The 22,309-nt window shown below is 37.9% G+C and overlaps 1 protein-coding gene across 1 annotated transcript in view; it reads right to left on the bottom strand.

The window, feature by feature from the left end:
• The window catches only part of TMEM184C (transmembrane protein 184C), a 29,620-nt gene extending 10,348 nt beyond the window's left edge, over positions 1-19,272 (bottom strand). Inside the window, exons 1-4 of the mRNA XM_007472006.1 lie at positions 18,938-19,272; positions 12,313-12,443; positions 12,178-12,214; positions 11,324-11,529 (exon numbers count right to left, since the gene is read on the bottom strand). Of these exons, the coding sequence (XP_007472068.1) occupies positions 11,324-11,529; positions 12,178-12,214; positions 12,313-12,443; positions 18,938-19,156 (593 nt within the window). The 5' untranslated portion in view covers positions 19,157-19,272. The remainder of the gene's footprint in view (positions 1-11,323; positions 11,530-12,177; positions 12,215-12,312; positions 12,444-18,937) is intronic.
• Positions 19,273-22,309: the final 3,037 nt, after the last annotated feature.

Here is a 22,309-nt window from a genome sequence, read left to right as displayed (position 1 = left end):
AAGCTTTAAATGACACAATAGACCAGATAGATTTAATTGACATTCCATCCCAAAACAGCAGATTACACTTTCTTCTCAAGTCCTCATGGAACATTTCAAAGGTTAGATCGTATCCTCAGTCACAAATCAAGCACTGGTAAATTTAAGAAAATTGAAATCATATCAAATATCTTTTCCGACCACAACGCTATGAGACTAGATATCAATTACAGGAAAAAATCTGTAAAAAATGCAAACACATGGAGGCTAAACAACACACTACTAAATGACCAAGAGATCACTGAAGAAATCAAAGAGGAAATCAAAAAATACCTAGAGACAAATGACAATGAAAATACCTCGATCCAAAACCTATGGGATGCAGCAAAAGCAGTTCTAAGAGGGAATTTTATAGCAATACAAGCCTACCTCAAGAAAGAAGAAAAATTTCAAATAAACAATCTAAACTTACACCTAAAGAAACTAGAGAAAGAAGAAGAAACAAAACCCAAAGTTAGTAGAAGGAGAGAAATCATAAAGATCAGAGCAGAAATAAATGAAATAGAAACAAAGAAAACAGTAGCAAAGATCAATAAAACTAAAAGCTGGTTCTTTGAGAAGATAAACAAAATTGATAAACCATTAGCCAGACTCATCAAGAAAAAGAGGGAGGACTCAAATCAATAAAATTAGAAATGCAAAAGGAGAAGTTAGAACAGACACCACAGAAATACAAAGCATCCTAAGAGACTACTACAAGCAACTCTATGACAATAAAATGGACAACCTGGAAGAAATGGACAAATTCTTAGAAAGGTATAATCTTCCAAGACTGAACCAGGAAGAAATAGAAAATATGAACAGACCAATCACAAGTAATGAAATTGAAACTGTGATTAAAAATCTTCCAACAAACAAAAGTCCAGGACCAGATGGCTTCACAGGTGAATTCTGTCAAACATTTAGAGAAGAGCTAACACCCATCCTTCTCAAACTCTTCCAAAAAATTGCAGAGGAAGGAACACTCCCAAACTCATTCTATGAGGCCACCATCACCCTGATACCAAAACCAGACAAAGATACTACAAAAAAAGAAAATTACAGACCAGTATCTCTGATGAATTTAGATGTAAAAATCCTCAACAAAATACTAGCAAACAGAATCCAACAATATATTAAAAGAATCATACACCATGATCAAGTGGAATTTATCCCAGGGATGCAAGGATTCTTTAATATATGCAAACCAATCAATGTGATACACCATATTAACAAATTGAAGGATAGAAACCATATGATCATCTCAATAGATGCAGAAAAAGCTTTCGACAAAATTCAACACCCATTTATGATAAAAACTCTCCAGAAAGTGGGCATTGAGGAAGCCTACCTCAACATAATAAAGGCCATATACAACAAACCCACAGCAAACATCATTCTCAATGGTGATAAACTGAAAGCATTTCCTCTAAGATCAGGAACAAGACAAGGATGTCCACTCTCGCCACTATTATCCAACATAGTTTTGGAAGTCCTAGCCACGGCAATCAGAGAAGAAAGAGGAATAAAAGGAATACAAATTGGAAAAGAAGTAAAACTGTCACTGTTTGCAGATGACATGATACTATACATAGAGAATCCTAAAGATGCCACCAGAAAACTACTAAAACTAATCAATGAACTTGGTAAAGGTGCAGAACACAAAATCAATGCACAGAAATCTCTTGCATTCCTATACACTAATGATGAAAAATCTGAAAGAGAAATTAAGGAAACACTCCCATTCACCACTGCAAAAAAAAGAATAAAATACCTAGGAATAAACCTACTTGGGGAGACAAAAGACCTGTATGCAGATATAAGAAACTGATGAAAGAAATTAAAGATGATACAAACAGATGGAGAGATATACCATGTTCTTGGATTGAAAGAATCAATATTGTGAAAATGACTGTACTACCCAAAGCAATCTACAGATTCAATGCAATCCCTATCAAATTACCAATGGCAGTTTTACAGAACTAGAAAAATACAAATCTTAAAGTCTGTATGGAGACACAAAAGATCCCAAACAGCCAAAGCAGTCTTGAGGGAAAAAAATGGAGCTGGAAGAATCAGGCTCCCTGACTTCAGATTATACTACAAAGCTACAGTAATCAAGACAGTATGGTACTGGCACAAAAACAGAAATATAGTGCAATGGAATAGGATAGAAAGCCCAGAGATAAACCCATGCACCTATGGTGAACTAATCTATGACAAAGGAGGCAAGGATATACAATGGAGAAAAAACAGTCTCTTCAATAAATGGTGCTGGGAAAACTGGACAGCTACATGTAAAAGAATGAAATTAGAACACTCCCTAACACCATACACAAAAATAAACTAAAAATGGATTAAAGACCTAAATGTAAGACCGGACAGTATAAAACTCTTGGAGGAAAACATAGGAAGAACACTCTTTGACATAAATCACAGCAAGATCTCCTTTGTTCCCACCTCCTAGAGTAATGGAAATAAAACCAAAAATAAACAAATGGGACCTAATGAAACTTAAAAGCTTTTGCACAGCAAAGGAAACCATAAACAAGATGAAAAGACAACCCTCAGAATGGGAGAAAATATTTGCAAATGAATCAATGGACAAAGGATTAATCTCCAAAATATACAAACAATTCATGCAGCTTAATATTAAAAAAATGAACAACCCAATCAAAAAATGGGCAGAAGACCTAAGCAGACATTTCTCCGAAGTAGACATACAGATGGCCAAGAGGCACATGAAAAGCTGCTCAACATCACTATAATTATTAGAGAAATGCAAATCAAAACTACAATGAGGTAGCACCTCACACCAGTTTGAATGGGCATCATCAGAAAATCTACAAACAACAAATGCTGGAAAGGGTGCGGAGAAAAGGGAACCCTCTTGCACTGTTGGTGGGAATGTAAATTGATACAGCCACTATGGAGAACAGTGCGCAGTTTCCTTAAAAAACTAAAAATAGAACTACTATATGACCCAGCAATCCCACTACTGGGCATATATCCTGAGAAAACCATAATTCAAAAAGACACATGCACCCCAATGTTCACTGCAGCACTGTTTACAATAGCTGAGACATGGAAGTAACCTAAATGCCCATCAACAGATGAATGGATAAGAAGATGTGATACATATACACAGTGGAATATTACTCAGCCATAAAAAGGAATGAAACTGGGTCAATTGTAGAGACGTGGATGGATGTAGAGACTGTCATACAGAGTGAGACTGTCATACAGAGTGAGACATGGATGGATGTAGAGACTGTCATACAGAGTGAGTCAGTAAGAGAAAAACAAATATCGTATATTAACGCATATATGTGGAACCTCGAAAAATGGTACAGATGAACCAGTTTGCAGAGCAGAAATAGAGACACAGACGTAGAGAACAATGTATGGACACCAAGAGGGGAAAGTGGCTGGTGGGGGGTGGTGGTATGATGAATTGAGATATTGGGATTGACATATATACATTAATATGTATAAAATGGATAACTAATAAGAACCTGCTGTATAAAAAAATAAATAAAATTTAAAACTTCAAAAAAAAATGCAGTTGGAGATAGGTCACCTATAATGGAATGACAACTGGATTAACAGTAGAGGCTTAACAGTAACAACTGAAGCCAGAATTAGGTGGAACAAAATCTTCAAAATGTTTGGAGAAAATTCCTGTCAACAAAGGATTGTATCCAGCAAAACTATCTTTCAAGAATGAGGGCAAAATAAAGATATTTTTGGTTATGCATATCTGAGAAAATTTGCCACTGATACACTGACACTAAATGAACTTTCAAGGGCCATACTTTAGAAAGAAGGAAATGATCCCAGTCAGAAGATCTGAGATGCAAGAGGAGTAAGGAACAAATAAATTGATGCACTACAGTTAATCTATAAAAGAATTACCAAAAAAAAAAAAACTCTATCCAAAAATTGATATCTAATTTTTAAGATTAAAATAGGGCTTTATATAGTCACAATAAGACTAGAAATAGAAACTATAACTTCCAAACTAGTAGTGAGGGAAAAAAAATGGAATAAGAAAAACAGCAACATGGGCTTCCCTGGTGGCACAGTGGTTGAGAGTCCGCCTGCCGATGTAGGGGACGCGGGTTCGTGCCCCGGTCCGGGAGGATCCCACATGCCGCGGAGCGGCTGGGCCTGTGAGCCATGGCTGCTGAGCCTGCGCGTCCAGAGCCTGTGCTCTGCAACGGGAGAGGCCACAACAGTGAGAGGCCCGCGTACCGCCAAAAAAAAAAAAAAAAAAAGAAAAACAGTAACAAAATAATGTAATCAACTATCAGTGAGATTTGGAGTAGCACCTGTAACCCAACATTGATACAGCTGCAGTGTACTCCATAAACAGTAAGATAGTCACATTAAAACTACAAATAGTCAAAGATTATAAATAAAGTTTTATCACTAGATAAGCTATGAAAAAACTTTCGGTTTTCAAGGCTTTATATACATATATATACATTTTTTAACAATTGCAAATATGGAATCATGGACCTGTAGTGTATTAACTTTTGTTCAATGTGGGTGGTATAAAATAGATTTGTCTATTACATTTATTAAATTTGTTTGTATCCCAGAAATGATTGAAAAACTTTAAAATTATTTATTAAAATCTTTATTAAATTATTAGAAGGACCTTCTCAAACTTCTTATGCCTTTTTCAAAGTATTAAGTGAAAGTTTATATTTTTAAAAAGAGACTAAATGCAATCTGGATTCCTGGATTGGATCCTGGAACAGAAAAAGGACATTAGTGGAAAAACTGAGGAAATAAGAATAGTCTGCAGTTAATAGTATTGTACCAATGTTATTTCTTACTTTTGACAAATGTACCAGAATTACAAAAGATGTTAATATTAGGGGAAGCTGGATGAAGGGTAACAGGAAATCTGTCTTGTCTTTGCAACTTTTCTGTAAATTTAAAATTATTCCAAAATAAAAGTTTACTTTACAAGTGTAATCAATGAAAAAAGGAAACTAGAAAAAGTGAGAACAAAAAGTCGCAAAAATTATAATATGAATATATCAATAATCACAAAAATATAAATAGCATACCTTGTATAAATGATGTATCATCAGATTAGAATTAAAAAAACACTAAACTTAAAAAAAAAAGTTATACACCTCATAAGGACACAGAAGAGATGAAAGTGAAAGACAGTGAAAGGTAAGCCAGGCAAATACTAAACAAAGGAAAGATAGGATACCTGTTAACATCAAAGTAACTTTAAGACAAAAAAGATTTTTTGGAATAGAAACAGTATCTAAACATAAAGCAAAAACTGACAGAAGTACACAAAGAAATGGACAAAGTATCAGTGGCGGAATTTCTACATCTCTTTCAGTAACTGATAGAACAAGCAGCCAAAATCAACAGAAATGTAGAAAAACTGAATAACATAATAAAATAAGATTGACCTCATGGATAAACACTATACAGTCACTCACTAATACAGCATACACATTCTCTTCAAGCACACAGAGAACCATTATAAAAACTGATCATGTACCAGAGGGCATGAAACAAATCTTAACCAAGTTCAGAGACTGTCTCATACATTCTCTGACTACAATGCAAATAAATAAAATGAAAAAAAAAATCCTCGTATTTGGAAATTTTATAATACTTCAAAATAACTTGGGTAAAGAAAAAATCCAAACAGAAATTTAAAAACCTTAAACTGGATGATGATGAAAATGTTAAATATGAAAACGGATTCATGGGGCGATAGATGTTAAATAGACTCATTGTGGTTGTCATTTCATTTATTGTATATACAAATATTGAATAGTTATGTTGGACAACTAAAACTAATATAATGTTGCATGTCAATTATACCCCAACAAAAACAGGGATTCAGTGAATGCAGAACATGAATGGAATTGTATAGTTTTAAATGCAGTATTAAAAAAGAAGAAAGGCTAGAAATTAATGAGTTAAGACTCATGTTAGAATAAAACAGAGTAAACCAAAGGAAACGGGAGAAATGAAGTAAAAATAGAGTATAAATGAATGAAATAGAAAACAAACATACAGAGAATCAACAAAACCAAGAGTCAGTTCTTAAAAAGACTAGTTAAAAATAGGCAGACTTCCAGCAAGATTGTTCAAGGAAAAAATAGAGATACTAGTAACATTAGAAAGGGAAAAGGAGTCATAATGACTGATTCAAAAGAGATTAAGATATAAACTAATATATGCTTATACATTTTATTTTATTTTTATTTTTATTTTTTTGGCCATGCCATGTGGCACGTGGGATCTTAGTTCCCCGGCCAGGGATCGAACCTGCGTCCCGCAGTGGAAGTATGGAGTCATAACCAATGGACCACCAGGGAAGTCCCTACCTATACATTTTTTTGGCTGTGTTGGGTCTTTGTTGCTGTGCACAGGCTTTCTCTAGTTGCAGTGAGCAGGGGCTACTCTTCATTGTAGTAGGCGGGCTTCTCATTGTGGTGGCTTCTCTTGTTGCGGAGCATGGGCTCTAGGCGCACAGGCTTCAGTAGTTGCAGCACACAATCTCAGTAGTTACGGCATGCGGGCCTTAGAGTGCATGGGCTTCAGTAGTTGTGGTGCGTGGCCTCAACAGTTGTGGCGCATGGGCTCTAGAGCGCAGGCTCAGTAGTTGTGGCGCACGAGCTTAGTTGCTCTGCGGCATGTGGGATCTTCCCGGACTAGGGATTGAACCCATGTCCCCTGCATTGGCAGGCGGATTCTTAACCACTGTGCCACCAGGTAAATCCCCTACCTATACATTTTAAAACTTTGTCTATTCTGCTTAATTCCTAAATGCTATAGTTAAAAAAAAATTTATTCCAGAAACAACGGGAAGCCTGAACAGTTCTATAATTGTCCTCCCACAAAGAACAGTCCAGAACTAATCTTTCAAGGTATAGTATATAATCTCTTTCTGTGATATATAAATAAAAGGCAATAACTTCTATTCAGGCAGCAAAACTTGGATGTGAAAACCAGACAGGGCTAGTATAAGAAAGGAAAATCATAACCCAATCTTTCTCATGAACAAAGGTGTAAAAATTCTATAAAGCTTATGATGTAGAAAAGCTGATGATACATCATAACCACTTAAAATTTATCTTCTAAAAGCAAGGGGATTTTAACATTAGAAAAGCCATTAATCTAATTCACTATATTAACAGGTTAAAAGCAAAAAATTATGATGGTCTCAATAGGTATAGAAAAAGCATTTGATGAAATTCAATACTTATTCATGATTAAGAACTCTTATCAAACTAAGGGTAAAAAGGAGCTTTTTAACCTAATAAAGGATGCCTACAAAGCACCTTTAGAAACATTAAATACAAATGTGAAATTTTATAAGAATTCCCTTTAAAACCAGGAATGATACAAGAAAGTCTAGAGGTACTCATCAGCACAGTGAGAAGAAAGAGAAATGTGTGGTATAAAGACTAGAAAGCAAACAAATCCTTCTTTTGAAGATGACTGGCTACAGAGAACTTATTAAGATCTACAGAATAAGAAGATTTAACAAGATTTTTGGATATAGGCTCAATATGCAAAAATCAACTGCCTTTCTACACACTGGCAGCAATTAAACTAATCTTTTAAAAAGATGCCATTTATAATAGCAATAAAATATAACATGTTTATAAGGTCAACAAAAGATTAACAAGACTTTTATGAGAAAACTATACTTAATTAAAAGATAAATGCAGAGCTAAATAAGTAGAGAGTAGACAAGATTCATAGATAAGAAGACTCAAAACCATAAAAATGTCAATAAACTGAAGATTGAACTCACTTCCAATCAAAAAACCCCAATAGGGCTTTTCAAACAACCTGACGAGCTGATTCTAAAATTTATATGTAAGAGCATCGACACAAGAATAGCCAAGATAATAGGGGTGGGGCACCTGCCCTTCCATTTTAAGGCTTATTAATAAACTATAGTAGTTAATGTATGGAATTGGTCCGGGGATAGAGAAGTTAACCAATAAAACAGAAAAAACGAAGATCACAAATAGACCCATATATATGGAACCTTTATATACAGCAGAGATGGCTACATAGACCAGTGAGGTAGGAGACAGAATGGTGCTAGGTCAGGAAGCCAATGGAATAAAATGAAACTGCATTCCTACCTCACATAGCATATGCAAAAAAACAGTATGTGTTTATAAGTCTTTTTTTTTTTTTTTTGGCCGTGTTGCATGGCACGTGCGATCTTAGTTCCGCAACCAGAGATCGAACCCACACCCCCTGCAGTGGAAGCACGGAGTCTTAGCCACTGGACCATCAGGGAAGTAAGTCCCTGTTATAAGCTTTAATGGAAAAAATATGAAATATTTAGAAGAAAAGCATAGGAGAATGTTTTTATAATCCTGGGGTCAGGAAGAATTTTTTGAACAAGACGCAAAGTACTTACTATAAAATAAGAATGATAAATTCAACAATATAAAAATTCACAACTTTCATTTATCAAAAGATATAGTAAAAGTGCCAAAGCAGGCCAAAAACTAGAAAAAGATATTTTTAACATGCATTAAATAATTAGTATCTAAACATATCAAGATCCTGTACAGACAACCCATTAAAAAATGAGAAACAGAAACAATCATTCCTCAGAAAGGAAACACAAATGGCTAATAAACATATGAAAAGTTGCTCAACCTCACTACTAATCAGGGAAATCCTTTACACCCTCTTGACAGGCAAACATAAAGAAGTCCTGGAAATTCTAAATATAGGTGAGGCTGTGGTTCAATTAGAAATCTTTTCTACTGTTAATGGGAGAGTAATTTGGTACTGCCACTTCAGCAATCAATTTATCACAAAGTTGCACAAAACCTAAAGACCTAGCATATCTACTCCAAGTTACATACCCTAGGGCAAATTTTTTTCAAATTGTGTCAAATGTAATTCAGTAGGCTGTGACCCAAATTTTAGAAACAAGAGGGAGGAAGGGAATACATAGTAAGAGTTAGTACTGTTTCATGAAAACATTTGTTTCATAACAGTATTAAATCACTAGGTAAAATGTTCCCCTCCTCTCACAAACTAACATACATAAAATCTAAAATTCATTAAAAGAAAACTCATTGTGCTCACTGCTTATGTCACAGAAATCAGAGTACAAAAAGCAGACTTAATTTTAACATCTAAGGACTAGAAACTTGCCTTAGCATTTGCATCTTAAAACCAAAGCATTATACTGAATTATCCTCAATAGCAATATTCTGAGTCATGATCATATATATAACACCAGTTATCTAACAGAAGGAGACTGGTAACCTAAAATGTACTTATATACAAGAGAATGAGAAGTTTTATATTACTAAAACCATACCCCCAAACGGCATGGATTTGGTAAATGCTTAATGTCTTCAAAGGAAAGAAAACCTGGGTTACAGTTATGGATGCACTGCTGATATTATTCAAGTAGCAGCTGTCAGAACCTAAGCGTCTCAGGGAAAAAAAATGAAACCAACACAGAGTCTTAACAAGAATAAATGTAATTGCTTGTGTAGTTAGGAATAAATCAATTGCACAAGCACAGAAAAGGGAAATTCTGACCTATAGCATCATTTGAAAAAGCTCTGGGGTTGACCACCTGCTGTGATGAACCAGCCTGAAGAGGCAGCTAGAGCCTCATCTCAGGTTCTGTATTAATAGAAGAGTCCTGCTTGAAGCCAAGCTGCCGCTGCCACCACCACCACCATCATCATCATCATATTGACTGGACCCCTGCAATCTCTTGCATCTATGCCCACGTCCAGTTCAGTCTACAAAGAGCACAAGTAATCTTGGATACCAGACCTCTGCTTAACATCCTATAATGGCTTCTCACTTGACAATCTCTCTCCTTGATCAAACTTTAGACAGGGCTCCTCTGAGCCTTCTTTTCAACTAGGCATCATCCTTAGGCCCTGTCCTTGGCCTGTGAAGTCAGTCTGAGCAAAAAATCCTGCTAAGACACCCATCACCAGCACACCCCACCCCCACCCCCAGTTTCTGATTACCCTGGAAATGTGATCAAGCTCCTCTCCCCTCACCCTTGATGTTTACTTGGCCTGCCTTTAGTAAGATTCTTATCAGGCCAGTTTAGAGAGAATCCCCCTACCCTTGATGTCTCTTTAGTAATTTTCCATCCAGGGACCACCCCAATCTCTTTGGCTATAAATCCCTATTTGGAGTTGAGCACAATCTCTCTCCCCTGATCCCCAACCTACGTTACTTTTTCCTTACTACCCTCTTTCATAGACTCCTGTTCTTTTTCTTTCATAGCATTTCCTGAAATAAGTAACTATATATTTGTGTCTTCATTTAATTCCTAACCAAGCTGTAAGTTCCATTAAGTTCCACATCTGTTATATGTATTATATCTATATACTAGCCCATACTAGGTGCTCCATTTAGTGCTGATGTTGTAGAAATGGTTCTGTACTGCATGGAAGGCAATGGAGCTAACCCTAGGCCATATATCTATACTGATTCATCCAAGTCATTCCAGTTACACTGGCTTGCAACTTCCACCTTCTATCAGTGATCAAATCCTGTTGATTCTCCAGTTGCATTCTCTTGTCTCCCTTTGTATTCCAATTTCACACTCCTCTTCAGCTTATCTCACAAATGAACTACTATAATAACCTCCTAATTTATTTCCCCTTCTGGACTCGTCTGCCCCTAACACATCCTGTATAGTATTGTAAAATTAATCTTTCTAAAATGCTGGCTTCAAATGTTTCCTGCCGAAAAATAAATTCATAGAGTAAATGCAATCTTAGTTTCAACTTAGCCTTTTAGGCTTTATTTTCCTTTACTGTCCTACATGAATGTATAATAAGGCCAACTTACATATTACTAGAATAAACATTGCTATTTGTTGTTCTAATTTCATATCAAATGCTGTTTCCCCACCTAGACTACCCTCTCCTTGAGTTTTAGACCTGACTTTGCCATTAATTCACCATGTGACTTGAGTAAGTTAATCTCTGCAGACCCTGGTTCCCAACTGTAAAAGGATGTTGATTAAATGATTTCTAAGGTTTTTTCCTCACAACATTTAAAATTTTCTATTTAGGGTGAATAATGTAAAAGAAGCTACCTTATATGTGTGGGTTATAAAAATGTGTTTTCATAGTCTTCACACTTGACTATGAACTACATGAGGGTACGGACTCTGTCTTATACTTTTCATCCTGCATATAGTACTTAACAGACTACTTTGCAGGGAAATGATAGTTAAACCCGCTCAAATAAAACCAAACACAAAAGAATTAAAACCACACATACTTACTCTCCCATAGTCCATGGTGGACAGCAACACAAAGGAGGGAAATGTTTCTGCTGATCTTTGGCTTCAAGGATTAATACCAGATTTGGATACCGGTTAGTTAGGTAATTGGTAAGGAATCCCATAAAGTTGTAAATGACATAAGCTTCATAACATTCTCTGCAGGTATCCACATATATTGCAATGCTGGGATATTTCAATGCTATCCACTATGAAGAAGCACAGATGTTAAAAACAGTTGCAACTACGATAAAATGAATTACCACTCCAATCCATGGTACTCACATAATTAGATCAAACTTTCTAAATTTTATCATTACGAGGGCTACCAATCTGTGAAATGAATTTTTAAAAGCAATAAACATCTTGGATATCGGTAAACAAAATCATTTGTGTTGGGGATAAATAATGAATGTGAAGAGAGAAGTTAAATTATGTACTTGAGTTCTTAAATATAATCTGAAACTTCTTGACATGATCACAGAAAATTATGTTAAAGATATTTTCTTTATATTTAATCAAATTAAAGCAGTTATCTGTAACAACTGCATGTATTAGAATCCACTGGGGAAGATTTCTGTTTTGGCACAATAAATATTATAATAAATAAAAAGGATGATAATGTAATTTAAGTATTGCATTCTTTAAAGGACTAAGAGCTACTAATCTGAAATTTTAAAACATCTGCCTTTTCTATGATTATACTTTATCTTCTCTATTAATATTAGAAACAAGTGAACCTTTTCACTTATTAACCTAACTCCTTATTGCCAAATAATATTACTTTTATTACCTTAATTACAGTTAGCATCATCAAACAAGTTCTTAGTTAATGAGATAAAATGAAGCATACTTACACTATCTAAACTGTATATGGGTACCATCCAAAGAATCCTATTTGGAAAGCAAAACATAAATTTAAAACAGTTTACATCATATTTATGAGATAAGCCAACACAACACTAGTAGAATCAAAACATATAGAGATTTACCTTATTATTGGTTTCTGTAGTTCAGGTTGTGTATAATGCACTAAATGCTGCAATATCACCCAAAGCGAGATAGGTATAGTCAACAGCAAAAAGATTCCAGCAATAAACCAAGCCTTGGTGTGTATTCCAACCTTAATCAGCAAAGAATATGTTAGTATAAGTTCTCTGATATTAAAACTAAAGAGCTAAATAAAATATTTGTATTTACAACTTTTTATTTATTTGATTATCATCGAGGCTCAATATTTTCCAAATGACTAGTGGCTATTTTTACTTCTTCAATAAACAGCCCATTTATGCTTTTGTGGAAGGAGGGGGTGGATTTTTCCTCACGTGGCCTTTTGTAACAGCGCTGTATTCATTAAGAATATTAATAACATCATGTCATTTCCCCCTAACTTGTTATCTGCCTTTTATATTTGATTATTGTGATTGAGCATGTACCAAAGTTTTTAAATTTTCTGCAAGTCGAATCTAAAAATCTTCTGGTTTATTACTCTGCTTTTATGTCTGGATAAAAATCTGCAAATCAATGTTTTCTGCAAATTTTACACAACATGTTAGTAAAACACTTATGATTGCTGACTATTTGCCTGATAACTTTGCTGAGTTCTTTACATGCATCATGTCTTTTGACCCTCCCATTTGCTAAGCACTGCCACAACTCCTGTCCAAGGGACCCGTGCTAATATAGGCTGCCCCTCTTACATACAACATTATCAACTCAGGACATTACATTTTCAAAAGATCTAATTTCTTTTTTTTTTTTTTGGCTGAGTTGGGTCTTCGTTGCTGCATGCAGGCTTTCTCTAGTTGCGGAGAGTGAGGGCTACTCTTCGTTGTGGTGCGCGGGCTTCTCATTGCAGTGGCTTCTCTTGGTGTGGAGCACGGGCTCCAGGCACGCGGGCTTCAGATGTGGTGTGCTGGCTCGGTAGTTGTGGCTCACGGCTCTAGAGCGCAGGCTCAGTAGTTGTGACACACGGGCTTAGTTGCTCTGCAGCATATGGGATCTTCCCGGACCAGGGCTCGAACCCGTGTCTCCTGCATTGGCAGGCAGATTCCTAACCACTGTGTCACCAGGGAAGTCCCTAATTTCTTTCTTAGGTCAATATCTGATCAACATTTTAACCTCTAAAATCTCAATTTCTAAAAATATACTTTGAATTACCTCATCCTAACATAGAGTTGAAGTAATCCACTTGCTTTCTGGTAAAAACAAATTTAGCTGAAACTCTGTTCTATTTGAGGGGCCCTCAGGAATGAATTTTATGCTAACTTGTACTCCTGCCTTGAAGAATGTGAATCCTTTTAATTAAAAAAAAAAAAAAAATGCAAATGCTAACTTTTTAAAGCAAAAAAGGTGGGCATTTATTTTTAGTACTTGAGGAGTTTGAACAGTTAATGGAAAAGGAACTTAAGTCCACAACTTGTAGTTTTTGCTGTTTTAAACAAGATTTTTTTTCATAAAGGGTCAAAGATTAAAGAAGTAGAAAACAAAAGTCTAGAGAACAAACGTATTTTTACAACAATGAATTCCAATCAACTGTATGGAAAACTTGAAAAGCAAATAAAAGTCTTGCTGAATGCTGGACATTAATCAAAGCAGCAAGTCAAAAGCAAATACACAGAGGTGAAGATTCTGAAAAGAACGTCTGAACAATAATTTTCCAGAGATTTTTCCTTGTAAGAGAATGAGAGAGATGGTTTAAGTAGTGCAGATGGTCACCTGGCCACTCCAGTCATGAGTATATGCCCCATGGGCATGGGATGGGCTAGCTAAACCTCCAGTTTTCTACAACCTTAGTTCCCACTGACTTCTCACAGGGTGAGCACTGTGATTCTGATGTTTAAAAGACAAGTATTTTTCATACGAAACTGTCCCTAAACATGTCAATTACTTTTTCTAGTGCTCGATCAGATGCATTATAACTTTGCTTTAGGTGTTCAGCTGTGAAGCTAATCCCAGTGAAAATGCTATCCGAAAAAGCTATGCCATGAGAACAGAACTGTTGCCCCACTGCAACAATAGTGATGATATTTTAAAAACCATAGTGATAATTCAGGCTTACTGAGCACCTATTATGTGCTGGGCACAGTGTTATGCATTTTAGAGACATAAACTCATCCAGTGAATAATGAGAATGATTGTATATTAAGTACTTAGCATAGTGTCACTTTAGCCACTTACCCGTCTCAGTTTTCACATCTGTAAAATGGGGATAATTCCTATGCTTCAGGACTTTTAAGAAGATTAAAGAAAATTATACCTTATCTTAGGGCATGCTGTGGTTAGTGTCCCTAACACCTTAACTAACAAAACACAATGGTTGGGTGGGATTGGGGGGGACCCTCCCTTAACCCACACTCCTCTCTATCTACTGTGCCACTCATTCTCCTGAGTCAAAAAATACTCAAAGCAAACAAAATGAACAAAAACTTGTCTTCATATTTTAAAAATTAATTAATTAATTTTTGGCTGCATTGGGTCTCCGTTGCTGCGCGCAGGCTTTCTCTAGTTGTGGTGAGCGGGGGCTACTCTTTGTTGCAGTGCGCGGGCTTCTCATTGCGGTGGCTTCTCTTGTGGAGCACGGGCTCTAGGTGCGTGGGCTTCAGGAGTTGTGGCACATGGGTTCAGTAGCTGTGGTGCACGGGCCTAGTTGCTCTGCGGCATGTGGGATCTTCCCGGACCAGGGCTGGAACCCGTGACCCCTGCATTGGCAGGTGGGTTCTTAACCACTGTGCCACCAGGGAAGTCCCTGTCTTCATATTCTGACACCACTTCTTCACTCCACATTTATTCTTCAAACAATTCCCTTTAGTTTCGGCCCTGATACCTCCATAGAAACCATGACGAGGATCACAAATGACCCTCCAATGGATGGCTCAGCAGCAGACTGTTCACTACTTTGTCCTTCTGTTCTGGCTTCCACGACAGCCCTCTCCTGGCATCCTACTTCCCCACTGGCTGCTGCTGCTTTTTAAAGTTCCTATTCTTCCCTGTGACCTATAGATGTTGGTGCCACATCCTCTGCTTTTTTTCTTCTTCTTCCCCTTTATAATCTCATCCATTTTTATGGCTTTCAACACCATCTCTGTTCTGACAACTCATATTTATATCTGCAGCTCAAACATTTCTGAACTCTAGACTTGCATTTCCAACAGCATATTTGACGTGCCCATGTGAATGGAATGTCTCTCATATACCCTGAACTAAGTGTCCCAAACAGAACTCAAATGCTTTCAAACCTGTCCTTATCTATCGAGTTTCCATCTTGGTAACTGGCATCACCATTTACCCTGTCGTTCAAGACATAAAACCCAGAGTGGTTCTTGATTTCCCCCTTTCTCTCACTGCCTCTCTTCCCCAATCCAATCCAGTGTCAAGCCCTGTTTCTTCAATTCCAATGATACTTAAAATTCACTTTTCCATCTCTGTTTCTGCTATTTTGACTTGGGCCATAAGTCATCATAGCCCAGGCACCCACTACCTCTGAACTACCTTAAAGAACTTTCTAACTTCTTCCACTTCCACTTAATTTTCCATAGGCTGGTAGAGTTGTCTTTTGAAGATGTGTAATAATGTTGCCCTGCTTGTTCACTTTTTAGATCTTTTTTAGTTTCCTCAAAGCATTTTACATAATTTTATTTTATTGATTTGTTTTTGCTGGTTGTGTTTGTCTCCACCACCAAGTTCCATGCAAGTAGGTGCCATGTTTCTCTCTCTAACCATACAGAATACCAGCCTGATTTATCACTGGGACTCAAATAATCATTTAATAAGTATCTGATATTTGGGAAGAAGGAGAAAACAAGATAAAAAATGTATCCTGTTAGATGGTGGTGAATCCTAAAAAATATAAAGAAGGGAAGAGGATATGAAGAGTTGAGGAAGTGAAGCTTGCGATTTTTAAACTGGGTAGCTGGGTGACACTGAAGTAAAAACCTGAAGGACACAAAGGAATGAGAATACCATCTGGAGAAAGGCATATTATGACATGCAAAGGCCCTAAGGAGGGAGCCCGCCCTGCATTTGAGCAAAGCAAGTGTGGAGGAGACCCAGGAACTGAGGAGAGAGAGTCAGAGGGAGTTGAGGTGGGGGTGGTGTCAGATCATGTTGGGCTCCAATGCCATAGTCAGGAATACTGGCTTTTAATCCAGGACTAGGAGTGACTGGAAAACTTTCAGAGGACACACATAATGTGACTTATGTTTTAACTGGATACTCTGGCTGGTATGTTCAGAATAGTCCAGGGAATACACGGTGAGAATTTGGCTCAGGATGTTAGCAGTCGAGATTGCAGATTAAAACTGTCCTTAAAAGCCCATAGTGAAAAAGTACAGTTGACATCAGTGATGAAATAAAAATTTACATTTTAAGGCAAGACAAGATATATTTACACAATGAACTTTTTCTCTGCCCTTTGGCCTCCTCCCTCCCCTCTAGATGCATCACGCATCTGCATTATGCATTAACCAGACCTCTTCAATGGCAGAAATACCTGCTCAACCATAGTGATCACTTTTTCTCCTTCTGGTACCAGCCACATAATTCCTTAGAAGATAACATTCCTTTTTCAACTCTGAAAGGTGTCACGGTGACCCACCACTAGCCTTGTCAGTGCAGACATCCCTGGTGAGCTTTATGTGCAATGCCAATATATCATTCCCCTCAAAGACAGTGACTGGTGCAGAACAGACTGGTCAGACGACCTGGGGAGATACTGGGCCACACCTAACGAAGTTCGTAGCTTTATACTTACTTATGACGTTATTAATGTTACTAGCTAAATTACTTGTATTCTGCCTGTCTTACAAGATTATTGTTTCTTGCATTACCAAATGTGTGACTGAGACTCAGATAAAATTAATGATGATTAGGCCACTTGAAACAACTGACCAAATATACAGTTCTATAAGATCCATAACCGTAATCGTGTAACTTCTATATGGGAAGAGGGAACCGATTCCTGGACAGTAACAGACTAGTAAGATAGGTGGCCCAGAGGCTTTTGGTTATTGTTAACAGAGCCTTGTCCAGTAATAGCACATTGAGTGGCCTATCAACAAAATCCTCACCTGACCTGGGAATTAGCATTCCTAGCCACATGGGACAAACTGGTCGAAATGCCTCCCAAATTCTGGCTGAAATTAAGACTGAAAAGGAAGGGATTGTAAAATAAAGACTGCTGCCCACCATCTAGTTCTACAAGAATCAAATCACTAGCCACTGAGGCTATACACCCTGAAAGGAATAATACACCCTGAAAGGAATTTGGGGTGTGTGTTGGGGCAAGATCAGGATGAGGCACTCTGTGCTCTGGGAAAACTTGTCTTCACATAGATATTTTCAGGAGAAACTTTTTATGAACCTGAATTCTTGCATCTTCCCATACTTAGAAAAGCACTAAAACCATTAACTTAGATGTCTGTTCCTTGTGACCTGTGACCTTCTACAGAGATGTGCGCTTGACTGCACATACCCCCTTTGCCAAAATCACGTATATACTGGCTTCCCCCTTTATCTCTTCAAAACAGTCCTCAGAGCTCTCTGAGAGACTGTCTCCCGGGCTATAATCCTCAGTTTGGCTTGAATAAAATTTTCCATCTCTTTCTTAATTTTTTGTCATTGACACCAACAACTAAGAGAAGTCTTAAATTAGGTTATTATACATAGTATTAATCTTTAAAATAGTTCCTATATTTCAAAGTAAGAAATACTCCAAAGTAAGAAATCCCTATTTGTATTAAGATGTCTATATATGAATTCTGGTAGATCAATTATGGAAGTAACCTAAATATCTAACGAACTAGAAATACTTAATGTAGTGTAATATTATAGTAATATTAAGAATAACTATATGGACTATGCTAGTTTAGAAAAGTCAACAAAAAAAAACTGAGTGAACATACAGAAAACAAACATATATTAAATGCATTTCATTTCATTACATAAAGATTGTTTCCACACAAAAGGCCTAAAATAGCCATGGTCTTGTCATAACTCTTGTGAAATAGTTGTTTCTAAGTAAAAACACTTCCCTGGATTTTATGAACTTCAAACTTAAAAGTTCATTACAATTTTTATAAAGTACTTAGTTAAATATTTACCTTGGGGTCTTTCAGCTTATAGTACTTTACTGATGTCATAATGAGAATATGACATCAAAAAATATACAAGGGACTTTTTTCAAAACCTTTGTTAAGAGTTAATTTCTAAAGTAAAAACGAAGTTAAACCAACTCGAATCCTTTAATTCAGGAAGCGAGTTAAATGCTAATAAAATTCAACACCTGGTCTTTAGATCTAGTTAAGTCTTAATATTTAAACAGATCAGATTTCAGAAGTAAAGTTACCTTACTTTCAGGATATTGATGAATGTCTGCAAAACAGTGCTCTCCGAAGCAGCTATCTAAATATATTTTATTTTCTCGGTCCTACCTTCACGAGTAGCAATGGTTTGAAAAACCGTTAACAACCAGAAACCAGACAGGTTATGTCACGGGTTCATTACAGGACATGGTTTTCAGGATATCAAGTCTGGAGCATCCGGGATAAAAACAGTCTACCTTAGCTGGGCAGGACGGTAGAAGAAAGGGTAGAGGCGGATGGTGCGGGACCCTCTTACCTCCAGTTTCTGTAATTCCCACACGCATAGGGGAACCGCAACCACTATGGACACCAGATAAATGACCACCGCTAAAGGTCGAATCCACTGTCTCCAGTTCCTCCAGGTACAAGTACAAGGCATGTTTCCGCATAAATCAGCTCCGAGTAGCAAGGGAAAATAGCTCGAAGGAGATGGTAATGGGGAGCCCTGTTGTTTGGCTGTTCTGTCGACTCGCATACTACGGAAAAACAGCCGTGGGGCGACTTCACCAGCTGGAACCGCCTCCTCGGCCCACGCTGTGCTTTCTGTTGCTGCTACTGCTGCTGCTGCCACAAACGCGGCGGCTCAGGGTACTACCGGGGAGCAGTGCGGGCAGCATTCTTTCTTCGCCAGCTTGCATCTACCCAGTTCTTCCGCGGTAGAATCCCTGGCAGAGCCGCTGCTCTCACCTAGCAATCGCCCGGAGCTCCGCCTGCAGCATGGCCTCGAGGGGAGCGGCGCCGAGCCGGACCGGCCTGTAGAGACCCTGCAATCAGTTCGGTTCTGCCCCGCGGCTGCCTGCCCGCTCGCTCTTTTCTTGGGCGGTTAAGTTCCCTCCCTCCCGCGCTCGCAGGTGTCTATTCGGCCGATTCCGCTGATAGATAAGAGATGAAAACTTAAACCCACCAGCCCCAGGATTTCTTCACTGGTTCCCACGGGCCAGTCCCCCAAGGCGGAACCAAGGCCAAACCAGGGCTTCCGCTTCCGCCACCGCTGTCTGAGGTTGGTGATTCGTGGACAGCGCCAAGATAGGCCCGCCCCATCCGGCTCACTTCCCGCTCTCTGATTGGTCATTTTCCGGGGCGGGGCTGTTGGGATGGATACCAAGGGTACAAGGTTGGATGAAGCAGAGGTGTGTGGAAGTTGTGCCGTCGCTGCCGGTTGGCCCAGTGGCCAAGCAGGATTCTGCAAGCTGTATAGGTCGTTTGAGAACACATGAGAACTGCTACATTGTTCTGCTGACTATATTCCAGCTTTAAGAAAGCCAGGGTAAGAGGCCATTACCTTAGAGCTGAACCTTTATCTGCACGAACATCTCCGATTCTCCCTGGGAGTGGATAGGGGAGTCAGCTGGACTAAGAAGACAGAAAAAAAAAAAAAAAAGGGAAACGTCCACCTAGTTTTGTGTCAGTTGCCAGAATCTAGGGGTAGAGCCACTTAGTTATTTCGGGATTCTGCGGAAGGATCATTCTAGGGATAGCTTAATTTTAGAAGCAGTACTGCATTTGGAACTTGTTAAAAACTCGCATACATTTAAGTTTCAGAGAGTTGACATTACAACTGACAAAGACATTTTATGTGCTTAAAGCTTTTAGCTGAACCGGAGCAAACAAATGGCAAATGGGATCTTAAAGCCTTCCTAAACCAATAGAGCAAACAAATATGTACCTCTCAATTAGATACACAAATATGTCCTATATCTGTCATTTTCTACGCGCTTTTCTTAGAGTATATTAGTTGATGTACACAAAAATCCCCGAAGGTAGGCAGTTTTCCATGTTACAGGTGAGAAAACGGATTCAAGTGGTTAAGTAGTTGCAAAGCTCATTGAGCTAGTTAGTGGTAGAGCTGGGATTCTAACCTTGGTGTCTGACTCCAGCATTGGACCTGTCAGTATCTGCCACCTGAGAATTTCTGACTAATGACCATATATGGACAAGAAGGCTTGCAGTATTGAATACACCCAGACTAAGATTCTCACAGAAGCACTGAGGGAATGTTGTCTTCCCCAGGGTCCTAGCCAAAGTTTGGAGCTTGATAACATCTCCTTTTTAAAACTTGGCCTTTTTTAATACAAACTGATTTCTTAAAGGGAAATAGGCCTTTTGTTTGTTCTTTCTAAACTAACCTACACAATTGAAGTCGTTATTTTAAAAATTTTCCTGATCACTAAATTAACACATACTCCATTGTTGAATTTCAAAAAATAGAAGAATAAAGAAGAGAAAAGTAACCCTTACTCTACAACCAAGTATATCCACTACTTACTTTTTTGGTACACAATATAGTCTTCCTTGGATATACTGCATACATAGATTGTCTCTGTGCTTTCAGCCACAGTCATTGCCATCTATAATAATCTTTCCCATTCTTTCTCATGGGCAAATCTTTTTCATGTAATTTGTGAAAACTTCCTTGATCCCCTGTCCCCCTCCCCCTGACCCATAACCTTATGGCACTCACATGTTATAATCATTTACTTATTTGTCTCTCTTTATTTATTTTTAAAACTATTTATTTATTTATTTTTGGCTGCATTGGGTCTTCGTTGCTGCACGTGAGCTTCCTCTAGTTGCGGTGAGCGGGGGCTTCTCTTCATTGTGGTGCTCGGGCTTCTCACCGCGGTGGCTTCTCTTGTTGAGGAGCACCGGCTCTAGGCGTGTGGGCTTCAGTAGTTGTGGTGCACGGGCTCGGTAGTTGTGGCACACGGGCTTAGTTGCTCTGCGGCACGTGGGTTCTTCTCGGACCAGGGCTCGAACCCATGTCCCCTGCATTGGCAGGCTGATTCTTAACCACTGGGCTGCCAGGGAAGTCCCTGTCTGTCTTTTAGACTGAGTTACTAGGAGCAAGCTAAAGTTCTAGAACTATTAGAATAAAGCAAGGGAGGTAAGGGACCAGAATGTCAGATGCACAGGTGGTTTCCCACACCAGTGTGTGAACTGGGGTTCATTCACGATGAAGGTTCCACAGGTCAGCAGAGAAATGAGAAAAAATAATACATAGTGAGTTTTTATTTGGTCAAACTTATTCATTCTAAAGGATTATGCTTTATTTTGAAATTGTCCATTCTATTTTTTTTTTTAATGTGATGATAGTTACAGAGTAGTTGTTTTCTAGATGTTCTTATTTTGGAAAATACAATGTTGGTAACTTTATTTGCTCCCATTTGTTTTATTTCTGAAATTGTTCTTGGTCCGTGAAATCCTAAAGTCTAGTAATCACTGAGGCAAGGATTGGCCACTGATTTCAGTAGCCATAATGTTGGCATGATCCTGATCTACTTGCTTTACTTGCTCTAGGTGTTCTCTGTATTCTTTCTTAGGATATGACTTAGCCTAAGTCTGAGGGTGGATCTGAGCTTGATCGTGTTTGAAAAATAAGAAATGGTTATAACTAGCAGATGGTACTGGTGTCAAAAGCAAGCTGTTAGTCATTCTTAATGCAATTTACATAAATAAAATGAAGTTTCTGTTTATTACTGTATCACATGAAAATAGGTAGGTGAAATTTTGCCATCCATGGAGGATATGTTTGGATTAGTTTGACTTAAAATAATAGGTTAACAAAATTCGCTTTGAGGGATTCTGGGAGGTGGGCACTGTTAACCCCTTGGCATGTATTACCCTATCT

Source organism: Lipotes vexillifer, unplaced genomic scaffold (genome assembly GCF_000442215.2).
Source record: "Lipotes vexillifer unplaced genomic scaffold, Lipotes_vexillifer_v1.1 scaffold269, whole genome shotgun sequence".
In the NCBI taxonomy this organism is placed as follows: domain Eukaryota; kingdom Metazoa; phylum Chordata; class Mammalia; order Artiodactyla; family Lipotidae; genus Lipotes; species Lipotes vexillifer.
The sequence above is the reverse complement of the archived record's forward strand: the minus strand, read 5'-3'. Positions and strand labels throughout refer to the sequence as shown.